The sequence below is a fragment of the Andrographis paniculata genome, unplaced genomic scaffold, assembly GCF_009805555.1.
Source record: "Andrographis paniculata isolate CXL003 unplaced genomic scaffold, ASM980555v1 Contig87END, whole genome shotgun sequence".
Taxonomy (NCBI): Eukaryota; Viridiplantae; Streptophyta; class Magnoliopsida; order Lamiales; family Acanthaceae; genus Andrographis; species Andrographis paniculata.
Genome location: NW_026137625.1, coordinates 1804854 through 1821903, shown reverse-complemented (window position 1 = coordinate 1821903; position 17050 = coordinate 1804854). Strand labels below are relative to the sequence as shown.

General features: G+C 35.1%; 2 protein-coding genes across 3 annotated transcripts; both read right to left on the bottom strand.

The window, feature by feature from the left end:
- Positions 1 to 205: 205 nt before the first annotated feature.
- LOC127242620 (fanconi-associated nuclease 1 homolog) lies at positions 206 to 15334 on the bottom strand. Of its 2 annotated transcripts, none has more exons than XM_051262221.1 (15): positions 15170 to 15334; positions 14883 to 15030; positions 13389 to 13816; positions 13198 to 13302; positions 12292 to 12556; positions 12139 to 12201; positions 7974 to 8048; positions 7749 to 7867; positions 7012 to 7082; positions 6844 to 6931; positions 6015 to 6155; positions 5723 to 5946; positions 1902 to 2175; positions 1475 to 1708; positions 206 to 768 (listed from the first exon to the last, which is right to left on the bottom strand). In XM_051262221.1, the coding sequence occupies exons 1-15, from the start codon at positions 15269 to 15271 to the stop codon at positions 337 to 339; spliced, it is 2769 nt and encodes a 922-aa protein (XP_051118178.1). In that variant the 5' UTR covers positions 15272 to 15334; the 3' UTR covers positions 206 to 336. The 2 variants fall into 2 exon arrangements, with proteins under 2 accessions (XP_051118178.1, XP_051118179.1); XM_051262222.1 differs by lacking the exon at positions 206 to 768 and adding an exon at positions 814 to 1038.
- Positions 9504 to 12132, bottom strand: LOC127242621 (uncharacterized mitochondrial protein AtMg00820-like). The gene is made up of 2 exons (XM_051262223.1): positions 10049 to 12132; positions 9504 to 9971 (listed from the first exon to the last, which is right to left on the bottom strand). The coding sequence occupies exons 1-2, from the start codon at positions 10216 to 10218 to the stop codon at positions 9815 to 9817; spliced, it is 327 nt and encodes a 108-aa protein (XP_051118180.1). The 5' UTR covers positions 10219 to 12132; the 3' UTR covers positions 9504 to 9814.
- Positions 15335 to 17050: the final 1716 nt, after the last annotated feature.

Genomic DNA, 17050 nt, shown 5'->3' with positions numbered 1-17050 from the left:
AAGTATTTGATTTTATTTTGTATTTTTCTATTCCATTCCACATAAATCCAACACACTAATTTTAATATTTTCTCCTCTTTCTCCTCCATTAAAACCTCTTCCTCTTTTTTGTCTTTCATTTAAATCAAACAGATCAACAGACTCCATCTAAACAAACTTTTAAGAGCTTTAAAGTTTTTTTTTAAAAAAAAAGAAATAATAATAATTGAAAGAAAAAAGTAAATTAATCTAATAATTTTAATAATATCTGCTTATTACAAAGGAATTAATAATAATAATAATAATGATGATGATGATGATAATAATAGCTCAATTCAAATTATTCATTAGTGGACGTTAACTTACCTTGCAGATCTCGACATGAAAGCCAGAGTCAGTTAGAAGCAGAAGCCATGCTCGTTGCTGCTCCGAGAGCCTATCCTGGGGGCCTTTCACTTCCACAAGCTTAGCTTCCCCTCTGTAGGAGTCGCGGAGGAAGCGCCAGAGGAGTAAGTCGGGCATCCCGCTGGACCAGCTGCGGTAATCTTGAGCCAGATGGCGGCACAACAATGAGAGGCTGGGCCCCCCTATGCATGTGACAGCCGCTCGCAGATCACACAGCGAATGCTTCTCCCAGTTGACCCCTCGACACGCAGTTCCCGCCTGTGATTCCCACGACGTGATGAGCATCTCCTCTGCCATGCCGTTGTGGATTTTCTCAAGAAGGGCTTCTATCGGGCCTTTTCTGGCTTCGTAGAAGCTGTCGCTGCCGAGATCCAAGGGTGCTGTCTGCACAGCACAAGACAAGACAAATCGGAACCTTCAATTCCCCAGTCAGAAAAAATAGATTTTACTGCAGGAACAACTACGTCGCCTTTTCTTGTTCTTGAACAGCCAGAGGTGACACCATAACCATAGAAATCAACTCTCCAATTGATTAGTGATTAAAGATCCATATGGACATGCATGGTTTGAACAAAGGTACTTTGCTTGCTACGAGCAATTAGCTTTCTCCGATTTATGGTGGCTAAGAAGCACAAACAGTTCTAAAAGGCTCGCCTACATAACAAGGTTTTAGTTTAGTGTTGCGCTACAACTAAGCAAGGAAAAGCATTACAAGTATGTAGCAAAAAACTAATTTTAGAAATTACACGCTCAAAATAAAAACATGGACCATCATTTCCTGCAATCTATGCTTTAATTATTCGAGCAGTGCCTAGATTTTTGCTAATAATTATTCTCTAGTTTGGAAATGGACAGCGGGATATATCAGCATAGTACTGATTCATTCCGGTCAACACATGTAAAACAAATTTTTATTTAACACAGCACATAAATATATCTTTTGTTCTAAAATCAATAATAGGATGTATTGTGTAGAACTATGGCACGTGTTGTTAGTTTATATTGTTATTAATTATATCGTGTGCTATCTGTTAACACATAGATATGCTACCGCTGAATTCTCTACTTTTAATTTGGCCCCAAAAGTTACCTGAAATTTGGTGCGGAAAACATCTGGTACATCAGCAAATATAGCATCCCACATCAAGAGGCCGAAAATGGTTAGCCAAATGCCGCTCTCTGAATGAACGCCCTGCCAACCACCTCCTTCCCCGGCATAATATTGCAGTGCAAGCTGTTCTACCCCACATTGCGCTCCATCTTCGCCGTAAAATACGCTCTTCATCCCTGTTTTACAATTCAAGGGTCTTCCTTGAACACGAACCTAATTTTCAATCCAATCAAACAATTAGCCAAATTATATCACGGAAATGGAAATGTTCGACACCAACAAAATGGTAGCGTAGATCAGAATACAGAGTGATTGTGGAGTTTTGGTATTAGCTTTGGAATGAAGTGGAGCTTCCATAAGTCGGAACACCAAGGAAGTTTTATGCAACTCTTTCAATTACACTCACCTCCGGAATCTTCCTCGCAACATATTTTGCATAATTGGGTATTTTCCATCGCCTCGGTGGTTTCCCCAAGCGCAACACTCTCCTTTGCAAGGCTACTTTTGATCCAGCACGTACCCATGGATCAAGTAAACCATCTTCTGCAACCTGAAGGCTTTCATCTATGCGGCCAAGATGTTCTAAATCAACCGACAGTCTTAAAGTCCAATACCCCCTTCTTCCATCAGAGATAAATGTACTTAACAGCTGTCTGAGCAGAGATATGGCTTCAATGTACCTATGAAAGCTAAAAATGTAACTCCCAGAAGAATTCTACACAGAAATTTTCTAAGATCAAACATAAATGATATGCTCAATAAGTATCTTCAAGTACAATAAACATCTAAATGCAACAATTTACCATACAACTAACTAATGATGACTTTGTCCACTTGATTTCATTCAATTTTTTGCATGTTTGACTATTTGACTGTTTGTTAGAACAAGATAAAAACATTAAAATCAAACGATATCAATCGTTTGCCCATAGAATAAACAAACGGAATCAACTGCTTGCCTAAAAGCCACCAAGCTCCTTTATTTTCAATATCAAGAATAATGTTTTCTAAACCCTAATATATTTAAATATTTATACTAAATCCTACTTACTAAAAATAAAATAATTCCACCTAATAGCTAAAGGCAAGCCCAACTCAAAATATAATATTTTAATAGAAAAGCTAAAAAATAAAATTTAAACCCACAAATAGGAGGCCTAAGCCCGTACCCTTCGTAGATATATAAACAATGGCCGAGACTCCACTTTCTTTATTCTCAATTTCATCCCCTTTCAAATCAACCTTGTCCCTAAGGTCGAAGTATGAGAATTGGAAATGAGCTACACTTCCAAGTCGTTTCATCGTTCAATTGTCCGGCCCACTTAAGCAAAATTTGATTTTGTTCTTGTTCTCCTTCATCATGGGCTCAATCCAACATCTCTCGGATGATTGGATTACGACAAAGGCTTGGTCACCCGTCAGCACTACTTGACCACCTTTCCGCTTAAATGACATAGTCAACGCTCCCCAATTTGTTCAGACCTCACCCAATATGGCTAACCAAGCTGTACCAAAAATAACATCAATATCCTTGAGGGGAAACACAAAACAATCGGTCGTTACCTTACAGCCCGATAATGAGACCATAACATCCCGGTATAACCCTTCGGATTCCAGTCTTTGTCCATCCCCTAGCTGAACTACAAATCTTTTTGTACGATCGGGTAGGAGTCGTAAAGTGAATACTAAGGAAAAAAATATAAAATTGTGACTAGCGCCACTACAAATTAATATTGTTACCTTCCTTCCTCACAAAACTCCATGCAACCACATAGTCCGTTGGCTCGGAAAGCCCTCTACAAAGAAAAACGCTAAGGTTCTTTTTTCGATCAATGCATCTACTTGCTCTCCTATCCAATCTTCATGCTCGGTACTTACATATATTCAAATTGTTGAAGATCTAAGACATATTCGCCTTCCTCAGCTATCACAACACGCAATTGTTTAACGGGGCATTTATGTTTCAGGGTGTATGGTTTCTTGCAACAAGAACACAGACCTTTGACTCGCAATTCAACAAATTCTTGGGGTGAGAGAAGAGTAACTGTTGATTGACTAGTTGTCTCCAATTGAGCCACGGAAGGATTATCAAAAAGTTTGCTAATAAATCCATTATGGTTGACCTCTGTTGTTAAAACCCTAATCATGTTGCTTGCTCTGGAAATAAAGCTTACGTGCGGTGTCGGGCTGCTCAAATTTTGCGGTAGCTGTCTGCTAGCTTGCACCTAAAGATTATCCCCAATGCTTCTACACAACTCCATGGCCGTTTTTAAATCCCTAGGCCGAAAAAAGGCGGAGGGAATTTTGAATCGGATCCTTTAGACTTGTCCTAAAGTAACCCTGATAGTGCACATCTGTCAAATCCAAAACTTGGCTATCCAATTGAACAAATAGAGTTCGTAGTCATCCACTGATCCTTTCTGTTTAATGTCCACCAATCGTCCAAAAGGATTTTCCATGAAACCCATATCGAATCTTACCACAAACAAGTGTATCCCATGTTAAACTCGATTTTCGAGAACGCAACCAAATTGACCAGTACAATGCAACCTCTTCTATGGTCATCACGGCCGATGGCACCTTCATCGTTAAACTAGGGTTATGAATCTCAAATTGTTGATTAGCACGGGCTAACCAGCCTATCAGATCTTAACCGTCAAAGGACGAAAGTTGCAATGTTCATTGGCAATCTAGGGTTGGTTTCTAGTTACAGCAACGGAATCACCGGTGGCGGCAGTGTGTCGACCTCCACTGTTGCGCTACCCTCGATGTCATGCCTTGTTGTCGTCTGCTGCAATCCAGAGGTTTTCAAAATCACCTTTGAGAATTCGGCTAGAGTTGCCAAGATTTATCTCAGTTGAATGTTAGTCTATGTGGACGACATCATAGTGACTACAAATGATGAGAAAGAGAAGCATGAATTGAAGCTGAGACTAATGAAAGAATTTGAAATAAAGGAACTGGGAAAATTAAAGTACTTCCTTGGTATTGAGGTGGCATATTCCACACAAGGGATCTTCTTATCTCAGCAAAAGTACGTGATAGATTTATTGGCAGAGGAAATTAGGTGTAAGCCGATCTCTACTACAATAGATCGAAACTATAAGTTGGAAGAAGCTAAAGAAGAACCAATTGTGGATAAAAGAATATGCCAAAGGTTGGTTGGCAAACTCATATACGTTGCTCACACTCGACCAGACATTGCATATTATGTAAGTATAATCAGTCAATTCATGCATGATCCAAGAAAACCTCGTCTTCAGGCTACTCACAAGTACTGCATTACTTGAAAGGTAATCTGAGGAAAGAAACCTTGTTCAAGAAGGACTCTTACTCTGGAAGCCTACACCGATGTTGACTATGCTGGCTCCCTAGTGGATAGAAGGTCAACTACAGGGTATTGTACTTTTCTTGGAGGTAATCTAGTGACATAGAGGAGCAAGAAGCAGAATGTAGTGGCAAGGTCATCTGCGGAATCAAAATTCTTGATTATGTGAATTACTTTAGCTGAGGATCATTTTGGATGATTTGAAAGTCAAATGGGAGGGTCCTATGAAGCTCTATTGTGACAACAAGTCAGCTATTAATATAGCTCATAATCTTATACAGCATGATAGGACAAAGCATATTTAAATTGATAGATATTTTATCAAAGAAAAACTGGAGGAAGGATTAGTATGTATGTCCTATGTTCCATCAGAGACAATTAGCCGATTTTCTAACAAAGGGGCCGAACAGTTCGAGTTTCCATGATCTTGTATCGAAGCTTAGAATGAAGGACATCTATTCCTCAGCTTGAGGGGGAGTGTTATGGAGTATCTGAGCTGACAGCTCTATAAATCTATTAGGAGAATCAATTTGTAATTCCTTAAATTGAGGGGATTAGTCAATCCTTTAAATTGGGAATTAGTTAATTACTTTGCATTTTTCTCCTTGCAATCCCCTATTTAACACCGTCTATTATCAACTCAAAACAACGAGGAAATACATAATCTTTTTTTCTCTCATCTCTGATTTCCCAGAGAACTAGTTGGTGAGATTGCTACAAAGTCACCCATTAGCTCTAGCAAAGTCATTCTTTACATGCTCAAAGTGAACACACCTAAATTAACACTTTATTCAGTTAAGGTAAACTTAGAAGCAATTGGGCAGCATTAAAATATTAGTTACAAACTTTCAGAAAAGGTGTTGCAAATGAAAAAAGATTTTAAAAGTGAATACCATTACCTCTTCTCACGCTCGAAAAACGAGATACCTAATAAGACCACCTTAGAGTAGACCCATGGAGCCGAAAAATAGAATAGAAAAGATGCATTTGATTCACCACCTGACGGCGTGCTTGCTTCCAAAGAAGTTGACATGCGCGAAGCAGAAACCTCTATACATCTTAAAACTAACTCACATTTGTTCTCATCAAGTGACTCGACCATTATTTGTGAGATTTCAATAGCCTGCAGTAATAATTATCCATCAAATGGCCCTACATGTTTTCATGAACACATTCAGACAGAAATCATACCTCTTCATAAGCGAGGAAATCACTCCTGTTTGAAAAGATCTGCCCCGAGATTATACATCTGTAAGCAGGATATTTCACAATGCCTAAATCAACTAATAAAAATGATGATAGATCTTGTTCTCCATTAAGGAAGAAAAGCCTCTGTACAAGGAGAAAAAAAATAATAGATTAGAACTTAACCACAATAAATAATGATCAAGAAACAAGGATGCATCCATGCATAAGATTTGCGAACTTGCAATTGATCATGACATGCAAGTATCTGCCAAATCTTCGGAAACGAAATATATCTGATTTCTTATCAAGCTGAAGCAGGATGTTGAGATGCAATTCATTCAAGCTTCAAATCCTCCTCTTAAAACTATGCTACACAGGCAAACTGAAGGAGAGAGCATAGTAAGACTTGTGACTATATTTGCCCTGATGAAATGTTATCTGTATATTTAAGCCTTAGTTTAAGCATAGATTGTGTGTTTAACATCAGGGTATAGATAAGTTAACAGCTCACAGCTGCATTTTGTTGAATCAGTAAGAGTCTTGAAGTTAAGGCCAGAGAACAGACGAGCATTGGACGTTGCCAGCGAAGGCATTGGACATGGACTGTGGTCTTGATATTGAGTCATGTTTACTACTCACTTCATTCACTATATTCTTAATTGATGAAGAAAGCATAATCATATTTGGTTTTATATTAAGATATATATATATATCCTAATAGAATGTGCTGTCCACTCTTGTGAGCTGTGGCCACCAATGTAAACAACATAATCTTTTAAACACAATGCATTTATGTGTAAGGAGCAATATGCATTAAACAAAAGAAACTCACTTCAGCACGCCATATTAGAGATTCAGCTAATGGAGATATTCTGATACATGAACCCGTTATTCCTATCACAAAGCTCTGCAGCTCAGGCCTGCATGAAATGATAATGCTAAAGCAAGTGAGAGAATAGTCCGGAATTGATGCACACAAAATGAATCGCCTGAAATGTACCTTATCAAATTCTTCCTTGAAGATAAAATCAAATCAATAAGGTCTTGCTTTCGTGTACCATGGCTACATTTCTGAAATATCATTTGAGACGATCAAATTCATAGCTTTTTAAATTTGGTTATGCATCTCTCTCACTTCTCCAAGGAGCATAGGCTGCTTTCACACTAGACAACTATTTGTGCAAGTAGATAGTTAAGGTGAATTTATTGCCATATCTAGTGCACATTGTAGCTATGGCCTTGGTTAATTGTAGCAGATACAGTTAACCAACCTCAAGAAGTCCAAGATCCAAAATATTGCAATTTCGGAATTCTTTTAATGATAAAATACACAATATAGGGAATCCACCCAGACCATCAAACATCGGTGCAAGGTAATTGAGTAATGAATGTAAAATGTACTTCCTAAACTTTACCAATTTTTACATCTCAAAACTACGAAAACAAGTAAACGACATACTGATAGTAAAAAAAAGTCAATGCAAAATATCCACACACACAATAGATGACCACCCTTAACGAGAACCACAGTGTAGAAGGAAAAGATGGTTACAACATCGAAATATGACTTTTTCTTACCCTAGATATTGTTTCCCTTTAATATAAAGTTAAAAATGAAAAGGTGAAGGATAGGATTCATAAGGCACCTCTCTGCAGCACGAGACAACGTTGCATTTCCCAAGTGCCTCTAACTACAGTGTACTTCTACAACTAGGAAAAACTGTGCATATCACAAACCTCATTAAGCACCCGTAAAGCTTCACGTAGCTCATCAACGCTAAGCGTTGTAAGGACCTCCTCTAATATACTGTTTTCTTGTCCATTCTCCCATGGAAAGGTACATACATAGCCTGCTTCTACAATAGCAGAAGTACAAGCCATTTACAACATATAGTTCAAAATGATGAAAGAAAGAGAATAAATTAAAAGGTAGAAAAAAAAATTGTATATATGAGATTTTACCTAAGAGTCCCTTTACTGCTTGGTGGCAGTCAGCTATCTCTGAGTATGAAATATTAGACATCCGAAACCATGGCCCTGAAAGACAAAACAATATTGCCTCATTATGGCCAACTGCACATGTAAATGTAGAGAAATAGGGGGAAAAATAGAATTATATTATTCCAAAAAAGGGTGTGTTTGTTTGGAGGATTGGATTAGATTTCCACTATACATCCCATTTTTTCCCCCAAAAAACATCAAATCAAACACCGATTTTTCATTTTTTATATTATACTAAAAATCAATTTTACATTCAAAACATCACATCAACGCCTATTTGTATCACATCATAAAACTATTCAAATTTAAAATTTTTACTATTCAAATCCAAACTCAAAATCCAAACCCCCAAACAAACACACCCAAAAAGTAAAAGGAATATTACATATATATAGCAAATTAGAAAATCTATCCTAACTAAATTACAAATATGGATAAGATATGAATATGAATATGGATATAAATATGGATATGAATCTAGTAAATCTAACAATTCCCCTCAAACTGGAGCATACAAATCATACGATCCAAGCTTGTTGCAGATGAACTGAGATCTAGGACCTCCTAGAGTTTTCGTAGACATGTCTGCAAGTTGATCATCTGAAGGCACATATTTAGTATCTATATATCCAGATAATAATTTATTTCTGATGAAGTGAAAATCTATTTCGATATGCTTCGTTCGTTTATGAAATACTGGATTTGATACAATGTATAGTGTTGTTTGGTTATCACACCATAACTTCATCTTCATCACATCACATAACTTGAGTTCACAAAGTAATTGTTTAATCCAAAGAAGCTCACATGTAGCTAAGGCCATAGCACGATATTCAGCCTCAGCACTAGAGAGCGCAACCACATCTTGTTTTTTACTTTTCCAAGATATCAAATTGCCTCTAATAAACACGCAATAACCAGAGGTAAAACGCCTATCGATTGGAGACCCAGCCCAATCAGCATCTGAATATCCAACGATTTCAGAATGACCATGATTTGTATAAAGTAATCCTTTTCCGGGAGACCCTCTAATATACCGTAAAATACACATAAGTGTCTTCTAGTGAGTCACATGGAGACTGCATGAATTGACTCACTACATTTACTACAAATGATATATCTGGTTAGGTGAAAGTGAGATAATCAAGTTTTTCAACCAGCCGTCTATATCATCCAACATCAATATCAGCCAATGGCTTCCCGTGTCCTGGAAGCAATTTTGTATTCGGATCCATAGGGGAATCCATAACCTTACATTCATTCATACATGTTTCTTCTAACATATCAAGAACATATTTTCTCTTAGATGGGATAACACCATTCTTCAAGGGTGTGTTTGATTGGGGGATTGGATTTAATTTTCACTATTCATCCCATTTTTTTTTCCAAAAAATATCAAATCAAATATCTATTTTTCATTTTTTATATTATACTAAAAATCAATTTTACATTCAAAACATCACATCAACACCTATTTATATCACATCATACAACTATTCAAATTTAAAATTTTTACTATTCAAATCCCAACTCAAAATCCAAACCCCCAAACAAACACACCCCAAATGGGCAATCTCAATTCCTAAGAGGTACCGTAGTGGTCCTAAGTCTTTGGTCTAGAAATGATTGTGTAAATGCTCCTTTAACTTTGTAATACCATCCATATCATCTCAATTAAGTAAACGAGTCACACTTCTAAATTATGCTTGAAGAATACGGTATGATCAGACAAACATTGTGTCATATACCAAATTCTTTAATAACAAGACTGAAACGTCCAAACCATGCCCGTGGAGACTGTTTCAAGCCATGGAGTGAACGACAAAGGCGACATACAAGACCAGACTTCCACTGAGCAACAAAACCAGGAGATTGCTCCATATATATACATCTTCTTTAAGCTCACCATGCAAAAAGGCATTTTTAATGTCAAGCTGATGAAGAGCCAACCACGCATTGCTGCCATTAAAAGAAAAAGACGAACATAAGACATTTTGGCAACGGGAAAGAAGGTTTCTGTATAATCCTTCCCATACACTTGAGTAAAGCCCTTTGCAACAAGTCGAGCTTTAAGTCGATCAATGCGACCATCAGGTCCAACTTTGACTGCATAAACCCTTCCGCAAGCTACAGGTGTCTTTCCTAGCGGTAACGGAACCAACTCCCAAGTATTGTTAGTGTACAAAGCAGACATTTCCTCCATCATAGTCTAACACCACCCTGAATGACCCAAAGCCTCACGCCAAGAGCGAGGACAGTGATAGAGTCTAAAGCAGTCACAACACTGCACATGAAAGAATATAACGGTGATAACTAAGAAAATTATAAATAGGATTTGGATTACGAGTGGACCATGTACCTCGACGTGGGACGACAGGTGCTGAGGAGTCGCAACCGGGTAAGGAGATGGAACCGGAGATGAGTCATCAATAGGCGTAAGTGATGGTGGAGTAGGTATGTTCTGATGCTCCCATGTATGGCGACTATAGACTAGAAGTGGAGGATTAAGAATGGAGACAACTGGAAAATGAGTCAAGGGCATTGAGGATGGAGATGATGACACTGTAAAGTATGGTGATGACTCAAAGAACGTGACATCCGCACTAAGGTAATATCAACGAGTGAGAGGAGAATAACATTTATATCTTTTTTGAACTCGAGAGTACCCAAGAAAAACACATTTGACGGATCGAGAACATAATTTGTCCAATTCAGGGGAATGGTTATGAACAAAGTACGTACAACCAAATACACGGAGAGGTAAAAGGTACAGGAACATATTAGGCTGAAGACATGTTATGGGAATCTTATGTCCTAAGATAGCAGATGGAAGAGGATTGATGAGGAAACATGATGTAAGAATAGAATCAACCCAAAAATAAAATGGGACATTATAATGTATGAGGACATTATAGTGGCAAGGTCATCAGCAGAATCAGAATTTAGGGCAATTGCTCAAGGATTATGCGAATTGCTATGGTTGAGGATCATTTTGGATGATTTGAAAGTCAAATGGGAAGGTCCTATGAAGCTCTACTGTGACAACAAGTCAGCTATTAATATAGCTCATAATCTTATACAACATGATAGGAAAAAGCATATTTAAATTGATAGATATTTTATCAAAGAAAAACTAGAAGAAGGGTTAGTATGTATGTCATCAGAGAAACAATTAGCAGGTGTTCTAACAAAGGGGCTGAATGGTTCAAGTTTCCATGATCTTGTATCCAAGCTAAGAATGGAAGACATATATTCCTTAGTTTGAGGGGGAGTGTCAAAGAATAGCTGAGTTATAATGTAAATATGTTAGGAGAATCAATATGTTATTCAAATATGTTAAGAGAATTAATTTGTAATTCAAATATGTTAAAAGAAACAATTAGCAGATGTTCTAACAAAGGGGCTGAATAGTTCAAGCTAGGAATGGAAGACATCTATTCCTCAGCTTGAGGGGGATTGTCAAAGAATAACTGAGTTATAATGTAAATATGTTAGGAGAATCAATTTGTAATTCAAATATGTTTAGAGAATTGATTTGTAATCCCTTAAATTGAGGGATTTAGTCAGTCCCTTAATTGAGAGAATCAGTTTGTTTATTTCCTTTTTTCCTCATTGTAATCTCATTTTTTTAACTCTGCGTACTATCAATTCAAATATAGTGGAAATACAATCTTCTTTCCTCTGATTTCCCACACTCACAAAATATCACATTATAATATTATTTAACCCCAAACTCAAACCAAACAAACCCAATTTTTTAGTTAATTTGAAGTTCATTCAGCATCCATCAAATGACAAATCCTGGCAGATTATTCATTGGTAAATTTACGTTACTGATAACTGCCCATGCAGAACGCCCACTTTCATAATATATTCACAGGGTACTATGTACAGAAACCAGAAGCTGGAAACTTCCAAAGGCAATTAACAGTGCTTGGACTCGCTATATGCCGATACCAGATTAGTCACAATCATATTTATGATCATGTCAGCTAACCTATTTTGAAACATACTTTGGCACCAAGACCTTTAAAAACTTGGCAATATATGTTAAGAAAGCAAGATAACAATCATAAAATCCATCACACATTCTACACTGCAAGAAAAGTGTGATATAACATTACACCTTTGCGCGTGTAAAGCCGAGCAAAAAGCCTCTGACTATCATCTGAAAGTTTTGTGAATGCTTCTGGAGCCACCAAAATGAACAAACTTTATCACTATTTTGTGAATGAGAAAACATATTATACTTAATGATAACAAGTACTTAAATTGGTACCTAGGAAAGACATCTCACTGACCATAAAAAGATGCGGGTGATTCTTTAAAACGTCTTGTATAAGCATCACCAGGTTCTGCTGATACCTAGTTGTCCCATTGGAATTGGTCTCTTTAAGCTTGACAGCACATTGGACATCTCTCCATAATGACATAAAATGCAACATGTTATCCTTATATAGTTGATCAAGTAATTGAGCATTACTGCACACAATCTGAATTGGAACAGCAGCATGAGATTTTTTTGGTAGTGAAGCTATATGTCCCTGTTAAAAGAAAAAACCTATCTTAGAAACAACTAAGTGCCAACAACCAATAGATGTCATGTCATTCCTCAATCATATCATTGATAACATGCATGAAGAAAGTGAAAACAAAGGCATGCCTTGGATGTAAACTTAGGTGTGGGAATTGGTGCAGTTTCTTAAGTTGAACAGTAAAAGAATTTTTAATCTATTGATCCATTGATTTCATAATTAATAACTGAATGGTGTGATTGAATATAGGAATGATGGCAAGTCTTTATATTTAAGAATATGTGTATGTGAAGAAAATAAAATTGAATTTAAAGTGAAAGATAGGGTAACAATAGATTACTATTACATCTGAATTATTGTATATGTATATAAAAGAATTTACGAGGTAGAAGTTCTGAACAGGGACTTTGGTGTTTTCATTAAATTTGAGCAGAGAGTAAAAGTTAATGATCAAAACAAAATGCATGGCATACGTATTTGTGGCTAACTGATATACTTCAATTTCATGAACCATCAATGAGAATGAATCTCATTTTAAAATAAGGGTAAATGCTTTGTTTGAATTTTAACTATTTTTTAGCAAAATTGCGACCAATATTCTACTATATTCTATTCTAAAAATAACTCCTTCGACGGTAGAGCTTTGTTACCTCAAATTTTAAGTCAAATCGATCTATTAAAGGAGCCAGATACTGTGCCAACTCCCGCGGTATATAACCGAGCATATCATCATTTTTGCCATCTTCACAAAGTACCTGGCCAAAGGACACATAACACTCTCTTATTAAGTGAATCAAGTGGACAAAATTATAGAACAAAGGCCCAAAAATAAAAATCAAACCTTAATAGCATTTGAATCTCTAACGTTTTCAGGATCTCTGGAGAGGCATATCCTTGATTCGAGATCTAGCTTGTGTCTACTACCATGCCTGCGCCCAACAATAAATGTTGGAAGGAAAACTTTGGATATGTCATAATTGTCCGGATATTCTTCCATATCATATACATGGTGGTCACTTTGTAAAGATAATGGTGCTGAGACAAAGTCGTGATTGACAATATCTTTCTCCACCACATTCTCGACAAAGTTATCCAACTCGGTTGAACTATGAAGTTGGCCATATGTGTTATTAGCATCACTTAGTATAACTTGATTTCCCTCATCATTCAGTGGACTGGACTCAACTTTAATTTTTGACCGTGAGAAATTCAAGTCAAGAAGTGTAAGCTGACTCAACTTCCTTTTACTTCCCCTAGAAAGGCACTCATCTGCAGCCGTCAATTATACGATGCATTGTTAAAATCAAATATTGAACAAAATATACAATAAGGAGGTGGGAAGGGTCAAAGCAATGAATAACTGGTGTACTTCACGAATAATTCTGGGTCTTAGTCAGTACACTAGGGTGTGTTTGTTTGGGGGTTTGGATTTTGAGATGGGATTTGAATGGTAAAAATTTTGAATTTGAATAGTTGTATGATGTGATGGTTTGAATGTAAAATTGATTTTTAGTATAATATAAAAAATGAAAAATAGGTGTTTGATTTGATGTTTTTGGGGGAAAAAAATGGGATGAACAGTGGAAATCTAATCCAATCCCCCAAACAAACACACCTGGAAAGAGGTAAAAATAATGGAAGGGCCACGAGGGAGCGAGGTTTGTTGGAAAACTGAACCAAAATGAATAAATAGAAAGTGTTCCTTAACTCTAGCCACAGTTCTTAGTTTATTGTTTCGTCTAAATGCTTTGGCTAGTTTAAAGAGCTCTCTAAGAAACAAAGGAAACTTAATCACACAACAACCCTCACTGCTCACAGGGTAAAATATGATAAACAGTCAACACCCAAATCAATTCTTGTACAATATCATCTTGTGCCTTAGACTATCCTTTTAATCCCACCGAACTACTGTCAATGACTAAATTATAAGATCCCCATATCACTGTAAAAAAACTAAATCACTTTCTTATACCAAGCAAAACATATATTCTTTTACTCAAGACTTCATTTGTGCGAGACTCAAATTAAAGGATAGAATCAATAGCAAAGCTATGATTTATAATCAAGACTAGATAATAACTGGTGTTGGGACTGCAAAGAAAGGGACATAGGAAACTCAAATATAATAAGATTCCTTTCTCATAAGCTAAATTATATTTCACCAATCCTACCTTCTGCCCATTTCTAATAAACGATTGCAACATGAAAAACATGAATTGACGATGGTAAGTACAAATTCTCATGTACATTTGATACACTGATAGCCTAATATCTGGAAGTACACACACGTCCGCGCGTATGTATGTATATATACATACATATATGTCGCAGTTACCTAAATGAGAATTGATGGCAGTATTATCCAGTGCCGGAAGCCTAGCTCCGCAGACAGGACAACACACTGATTCCGCACCGCCGTCAACACTGTTCTCCCCTGAAGCACTCTTCACGGCATCGTCGTTCTGGGACCGGCTTGCGCGACTCTGTCATTCAGGAACGAAAATGCACAAAATCAATTCGAGCAAAGATATGTAAATCTAAATAAATATTTACATATAAGTACGAAAAGATGGTCTGATCACTCAAACTTTTGTAAAGTGCAAAAAACGACGAATTAAGTACCTTAAGAGTGGATGATGAATCGGAGAGTATGGAGCGGCGGTTGGGAAGGAACCGGCGAGGTTTTCCGATGACCCTGAGCAAACTTTCGCGGCCGGTAAGCATGTCTGATGGAACCCTAGGTATAAATTTGTCCGCCGTATTGCAAACCCGCTCCGGCGCGCGGGAATGAATGACAGGCGTAAAGACGGGGTTTTTATAAAAGTATGACCCATCAATCATCACTTTTAGGGTGTGTTTGTTTGGGGATTTGGATTTTGAGTTGGGATTTGAATAGTAAAAATTTTGAATTTGAATAGTTGTATGATGTGATATAAATAGGTGTTGATGTGATGTTTTAAATGTAAAATTAATTTTTAGTATAATATAAAAAATAAAAAATAGGTATTTGATTTGATGTTTTTGGGGGGAAAAAATTGGATGAATAGTAGAATTTTGTTGAAATTCTACAAACGAACACACCTTTAAAAAATTTTGCCTTTGAAAAAATATAAAAATTAGCCTTTTAGCGTAAGAATTTGTTAGTGCGTTTGTCTGGGTGGGTTTGGATTTTGAGTCATGTATGTGATATAAATAGGTGTTGATGTAATATTTTGAATGTAAAATTGATTTTTAATATAATATAAAAAATAAAAAATAGATATTTGATTTGATATTTTTAAAAAAAAAAATTAGATTAACAGAGGATTTAAAATCCATTCCTTCAAACAACAAACACAGGGCGTTTCTTTATAGAAGTTTGATATGTATTTTTATTTTTATTTTTAATTTAAATTTTTAGATAGTTTTGAAAAGAATGTTCTTTTATTCATGGCTATGTTTTGTTTAATTTTAAAAGAAAATTAATGATTATGATTTGACATATTATACCTAAATTAGAGAAAAAAAAAATTATGTTTATTGATTTGATGAAAATAAATAAATAAATAATGATATAAAATATGTATATTAAATTAAATTTATGTAATTATAACAGTGTATTTGAGTATTATTTTGCGAAAATTTTATTTTTTACATTGTCATTTATTATTATGTTGCAGGTTATTTTCTTTCTATTCATTTTATGTACTGCAATCATCTAGTTTTTCTTCGTTAAATGTTATTTTTATTTCATTCAACTTGTTTTTAAAGGAACTTAAAATCTTATGTTTAGATTTTGATCTGGATTTTCGATTTTTTAAGTTTATTTATTTATTTATTTATTAATGAGTCCTAAAATATATATATATATATATATGTGCTGAATGAATGAGATAAATTGTAAAATCACGTTGCAGGAGAAAGAAAAACGATTATGCAGACTTGTAGAAGAAGATAAAAAAAAAATTACATTTTTATTATTTTATTTAACATTAAGTATTGGATTAACTAATAGCTTATAGTTGTTAGAAGATTCAATTAGTTGTAGCTATTTGTTTGACATTAGCTATTAGCTGTTTATACATAAAATGACTATCAAGAATATTGATATATTATTTTTTAAAATATTTAATTTTATTTATTTTAATTTGAAATTTATGATAATTTTTGTTATTAATTATTAAAAATTATAAAAATATTATAAAATTTTTATTTTTATTTTTATTATTTAGATTTGAGAAAATTATTACTAAAAAATAATAATTTTTTATTAAAATTATGTAAAATATAGAATAATAAATTTTTCGTATGTTAATTATTATTTTAATATATATAAATAAATTAATAATCTTTATTTTTTCTATTTGATTTAATTTTAAAAATTTATATATTTTACAAATAAATAATTTATATGTAATAATTAATAATAGTAATTATTTTAAATTTACAAAAATAAAAAAATAATTTAATAAATTAAATATATTAAAAATAATTAATAAATATTGATATAAAAATATATTTATA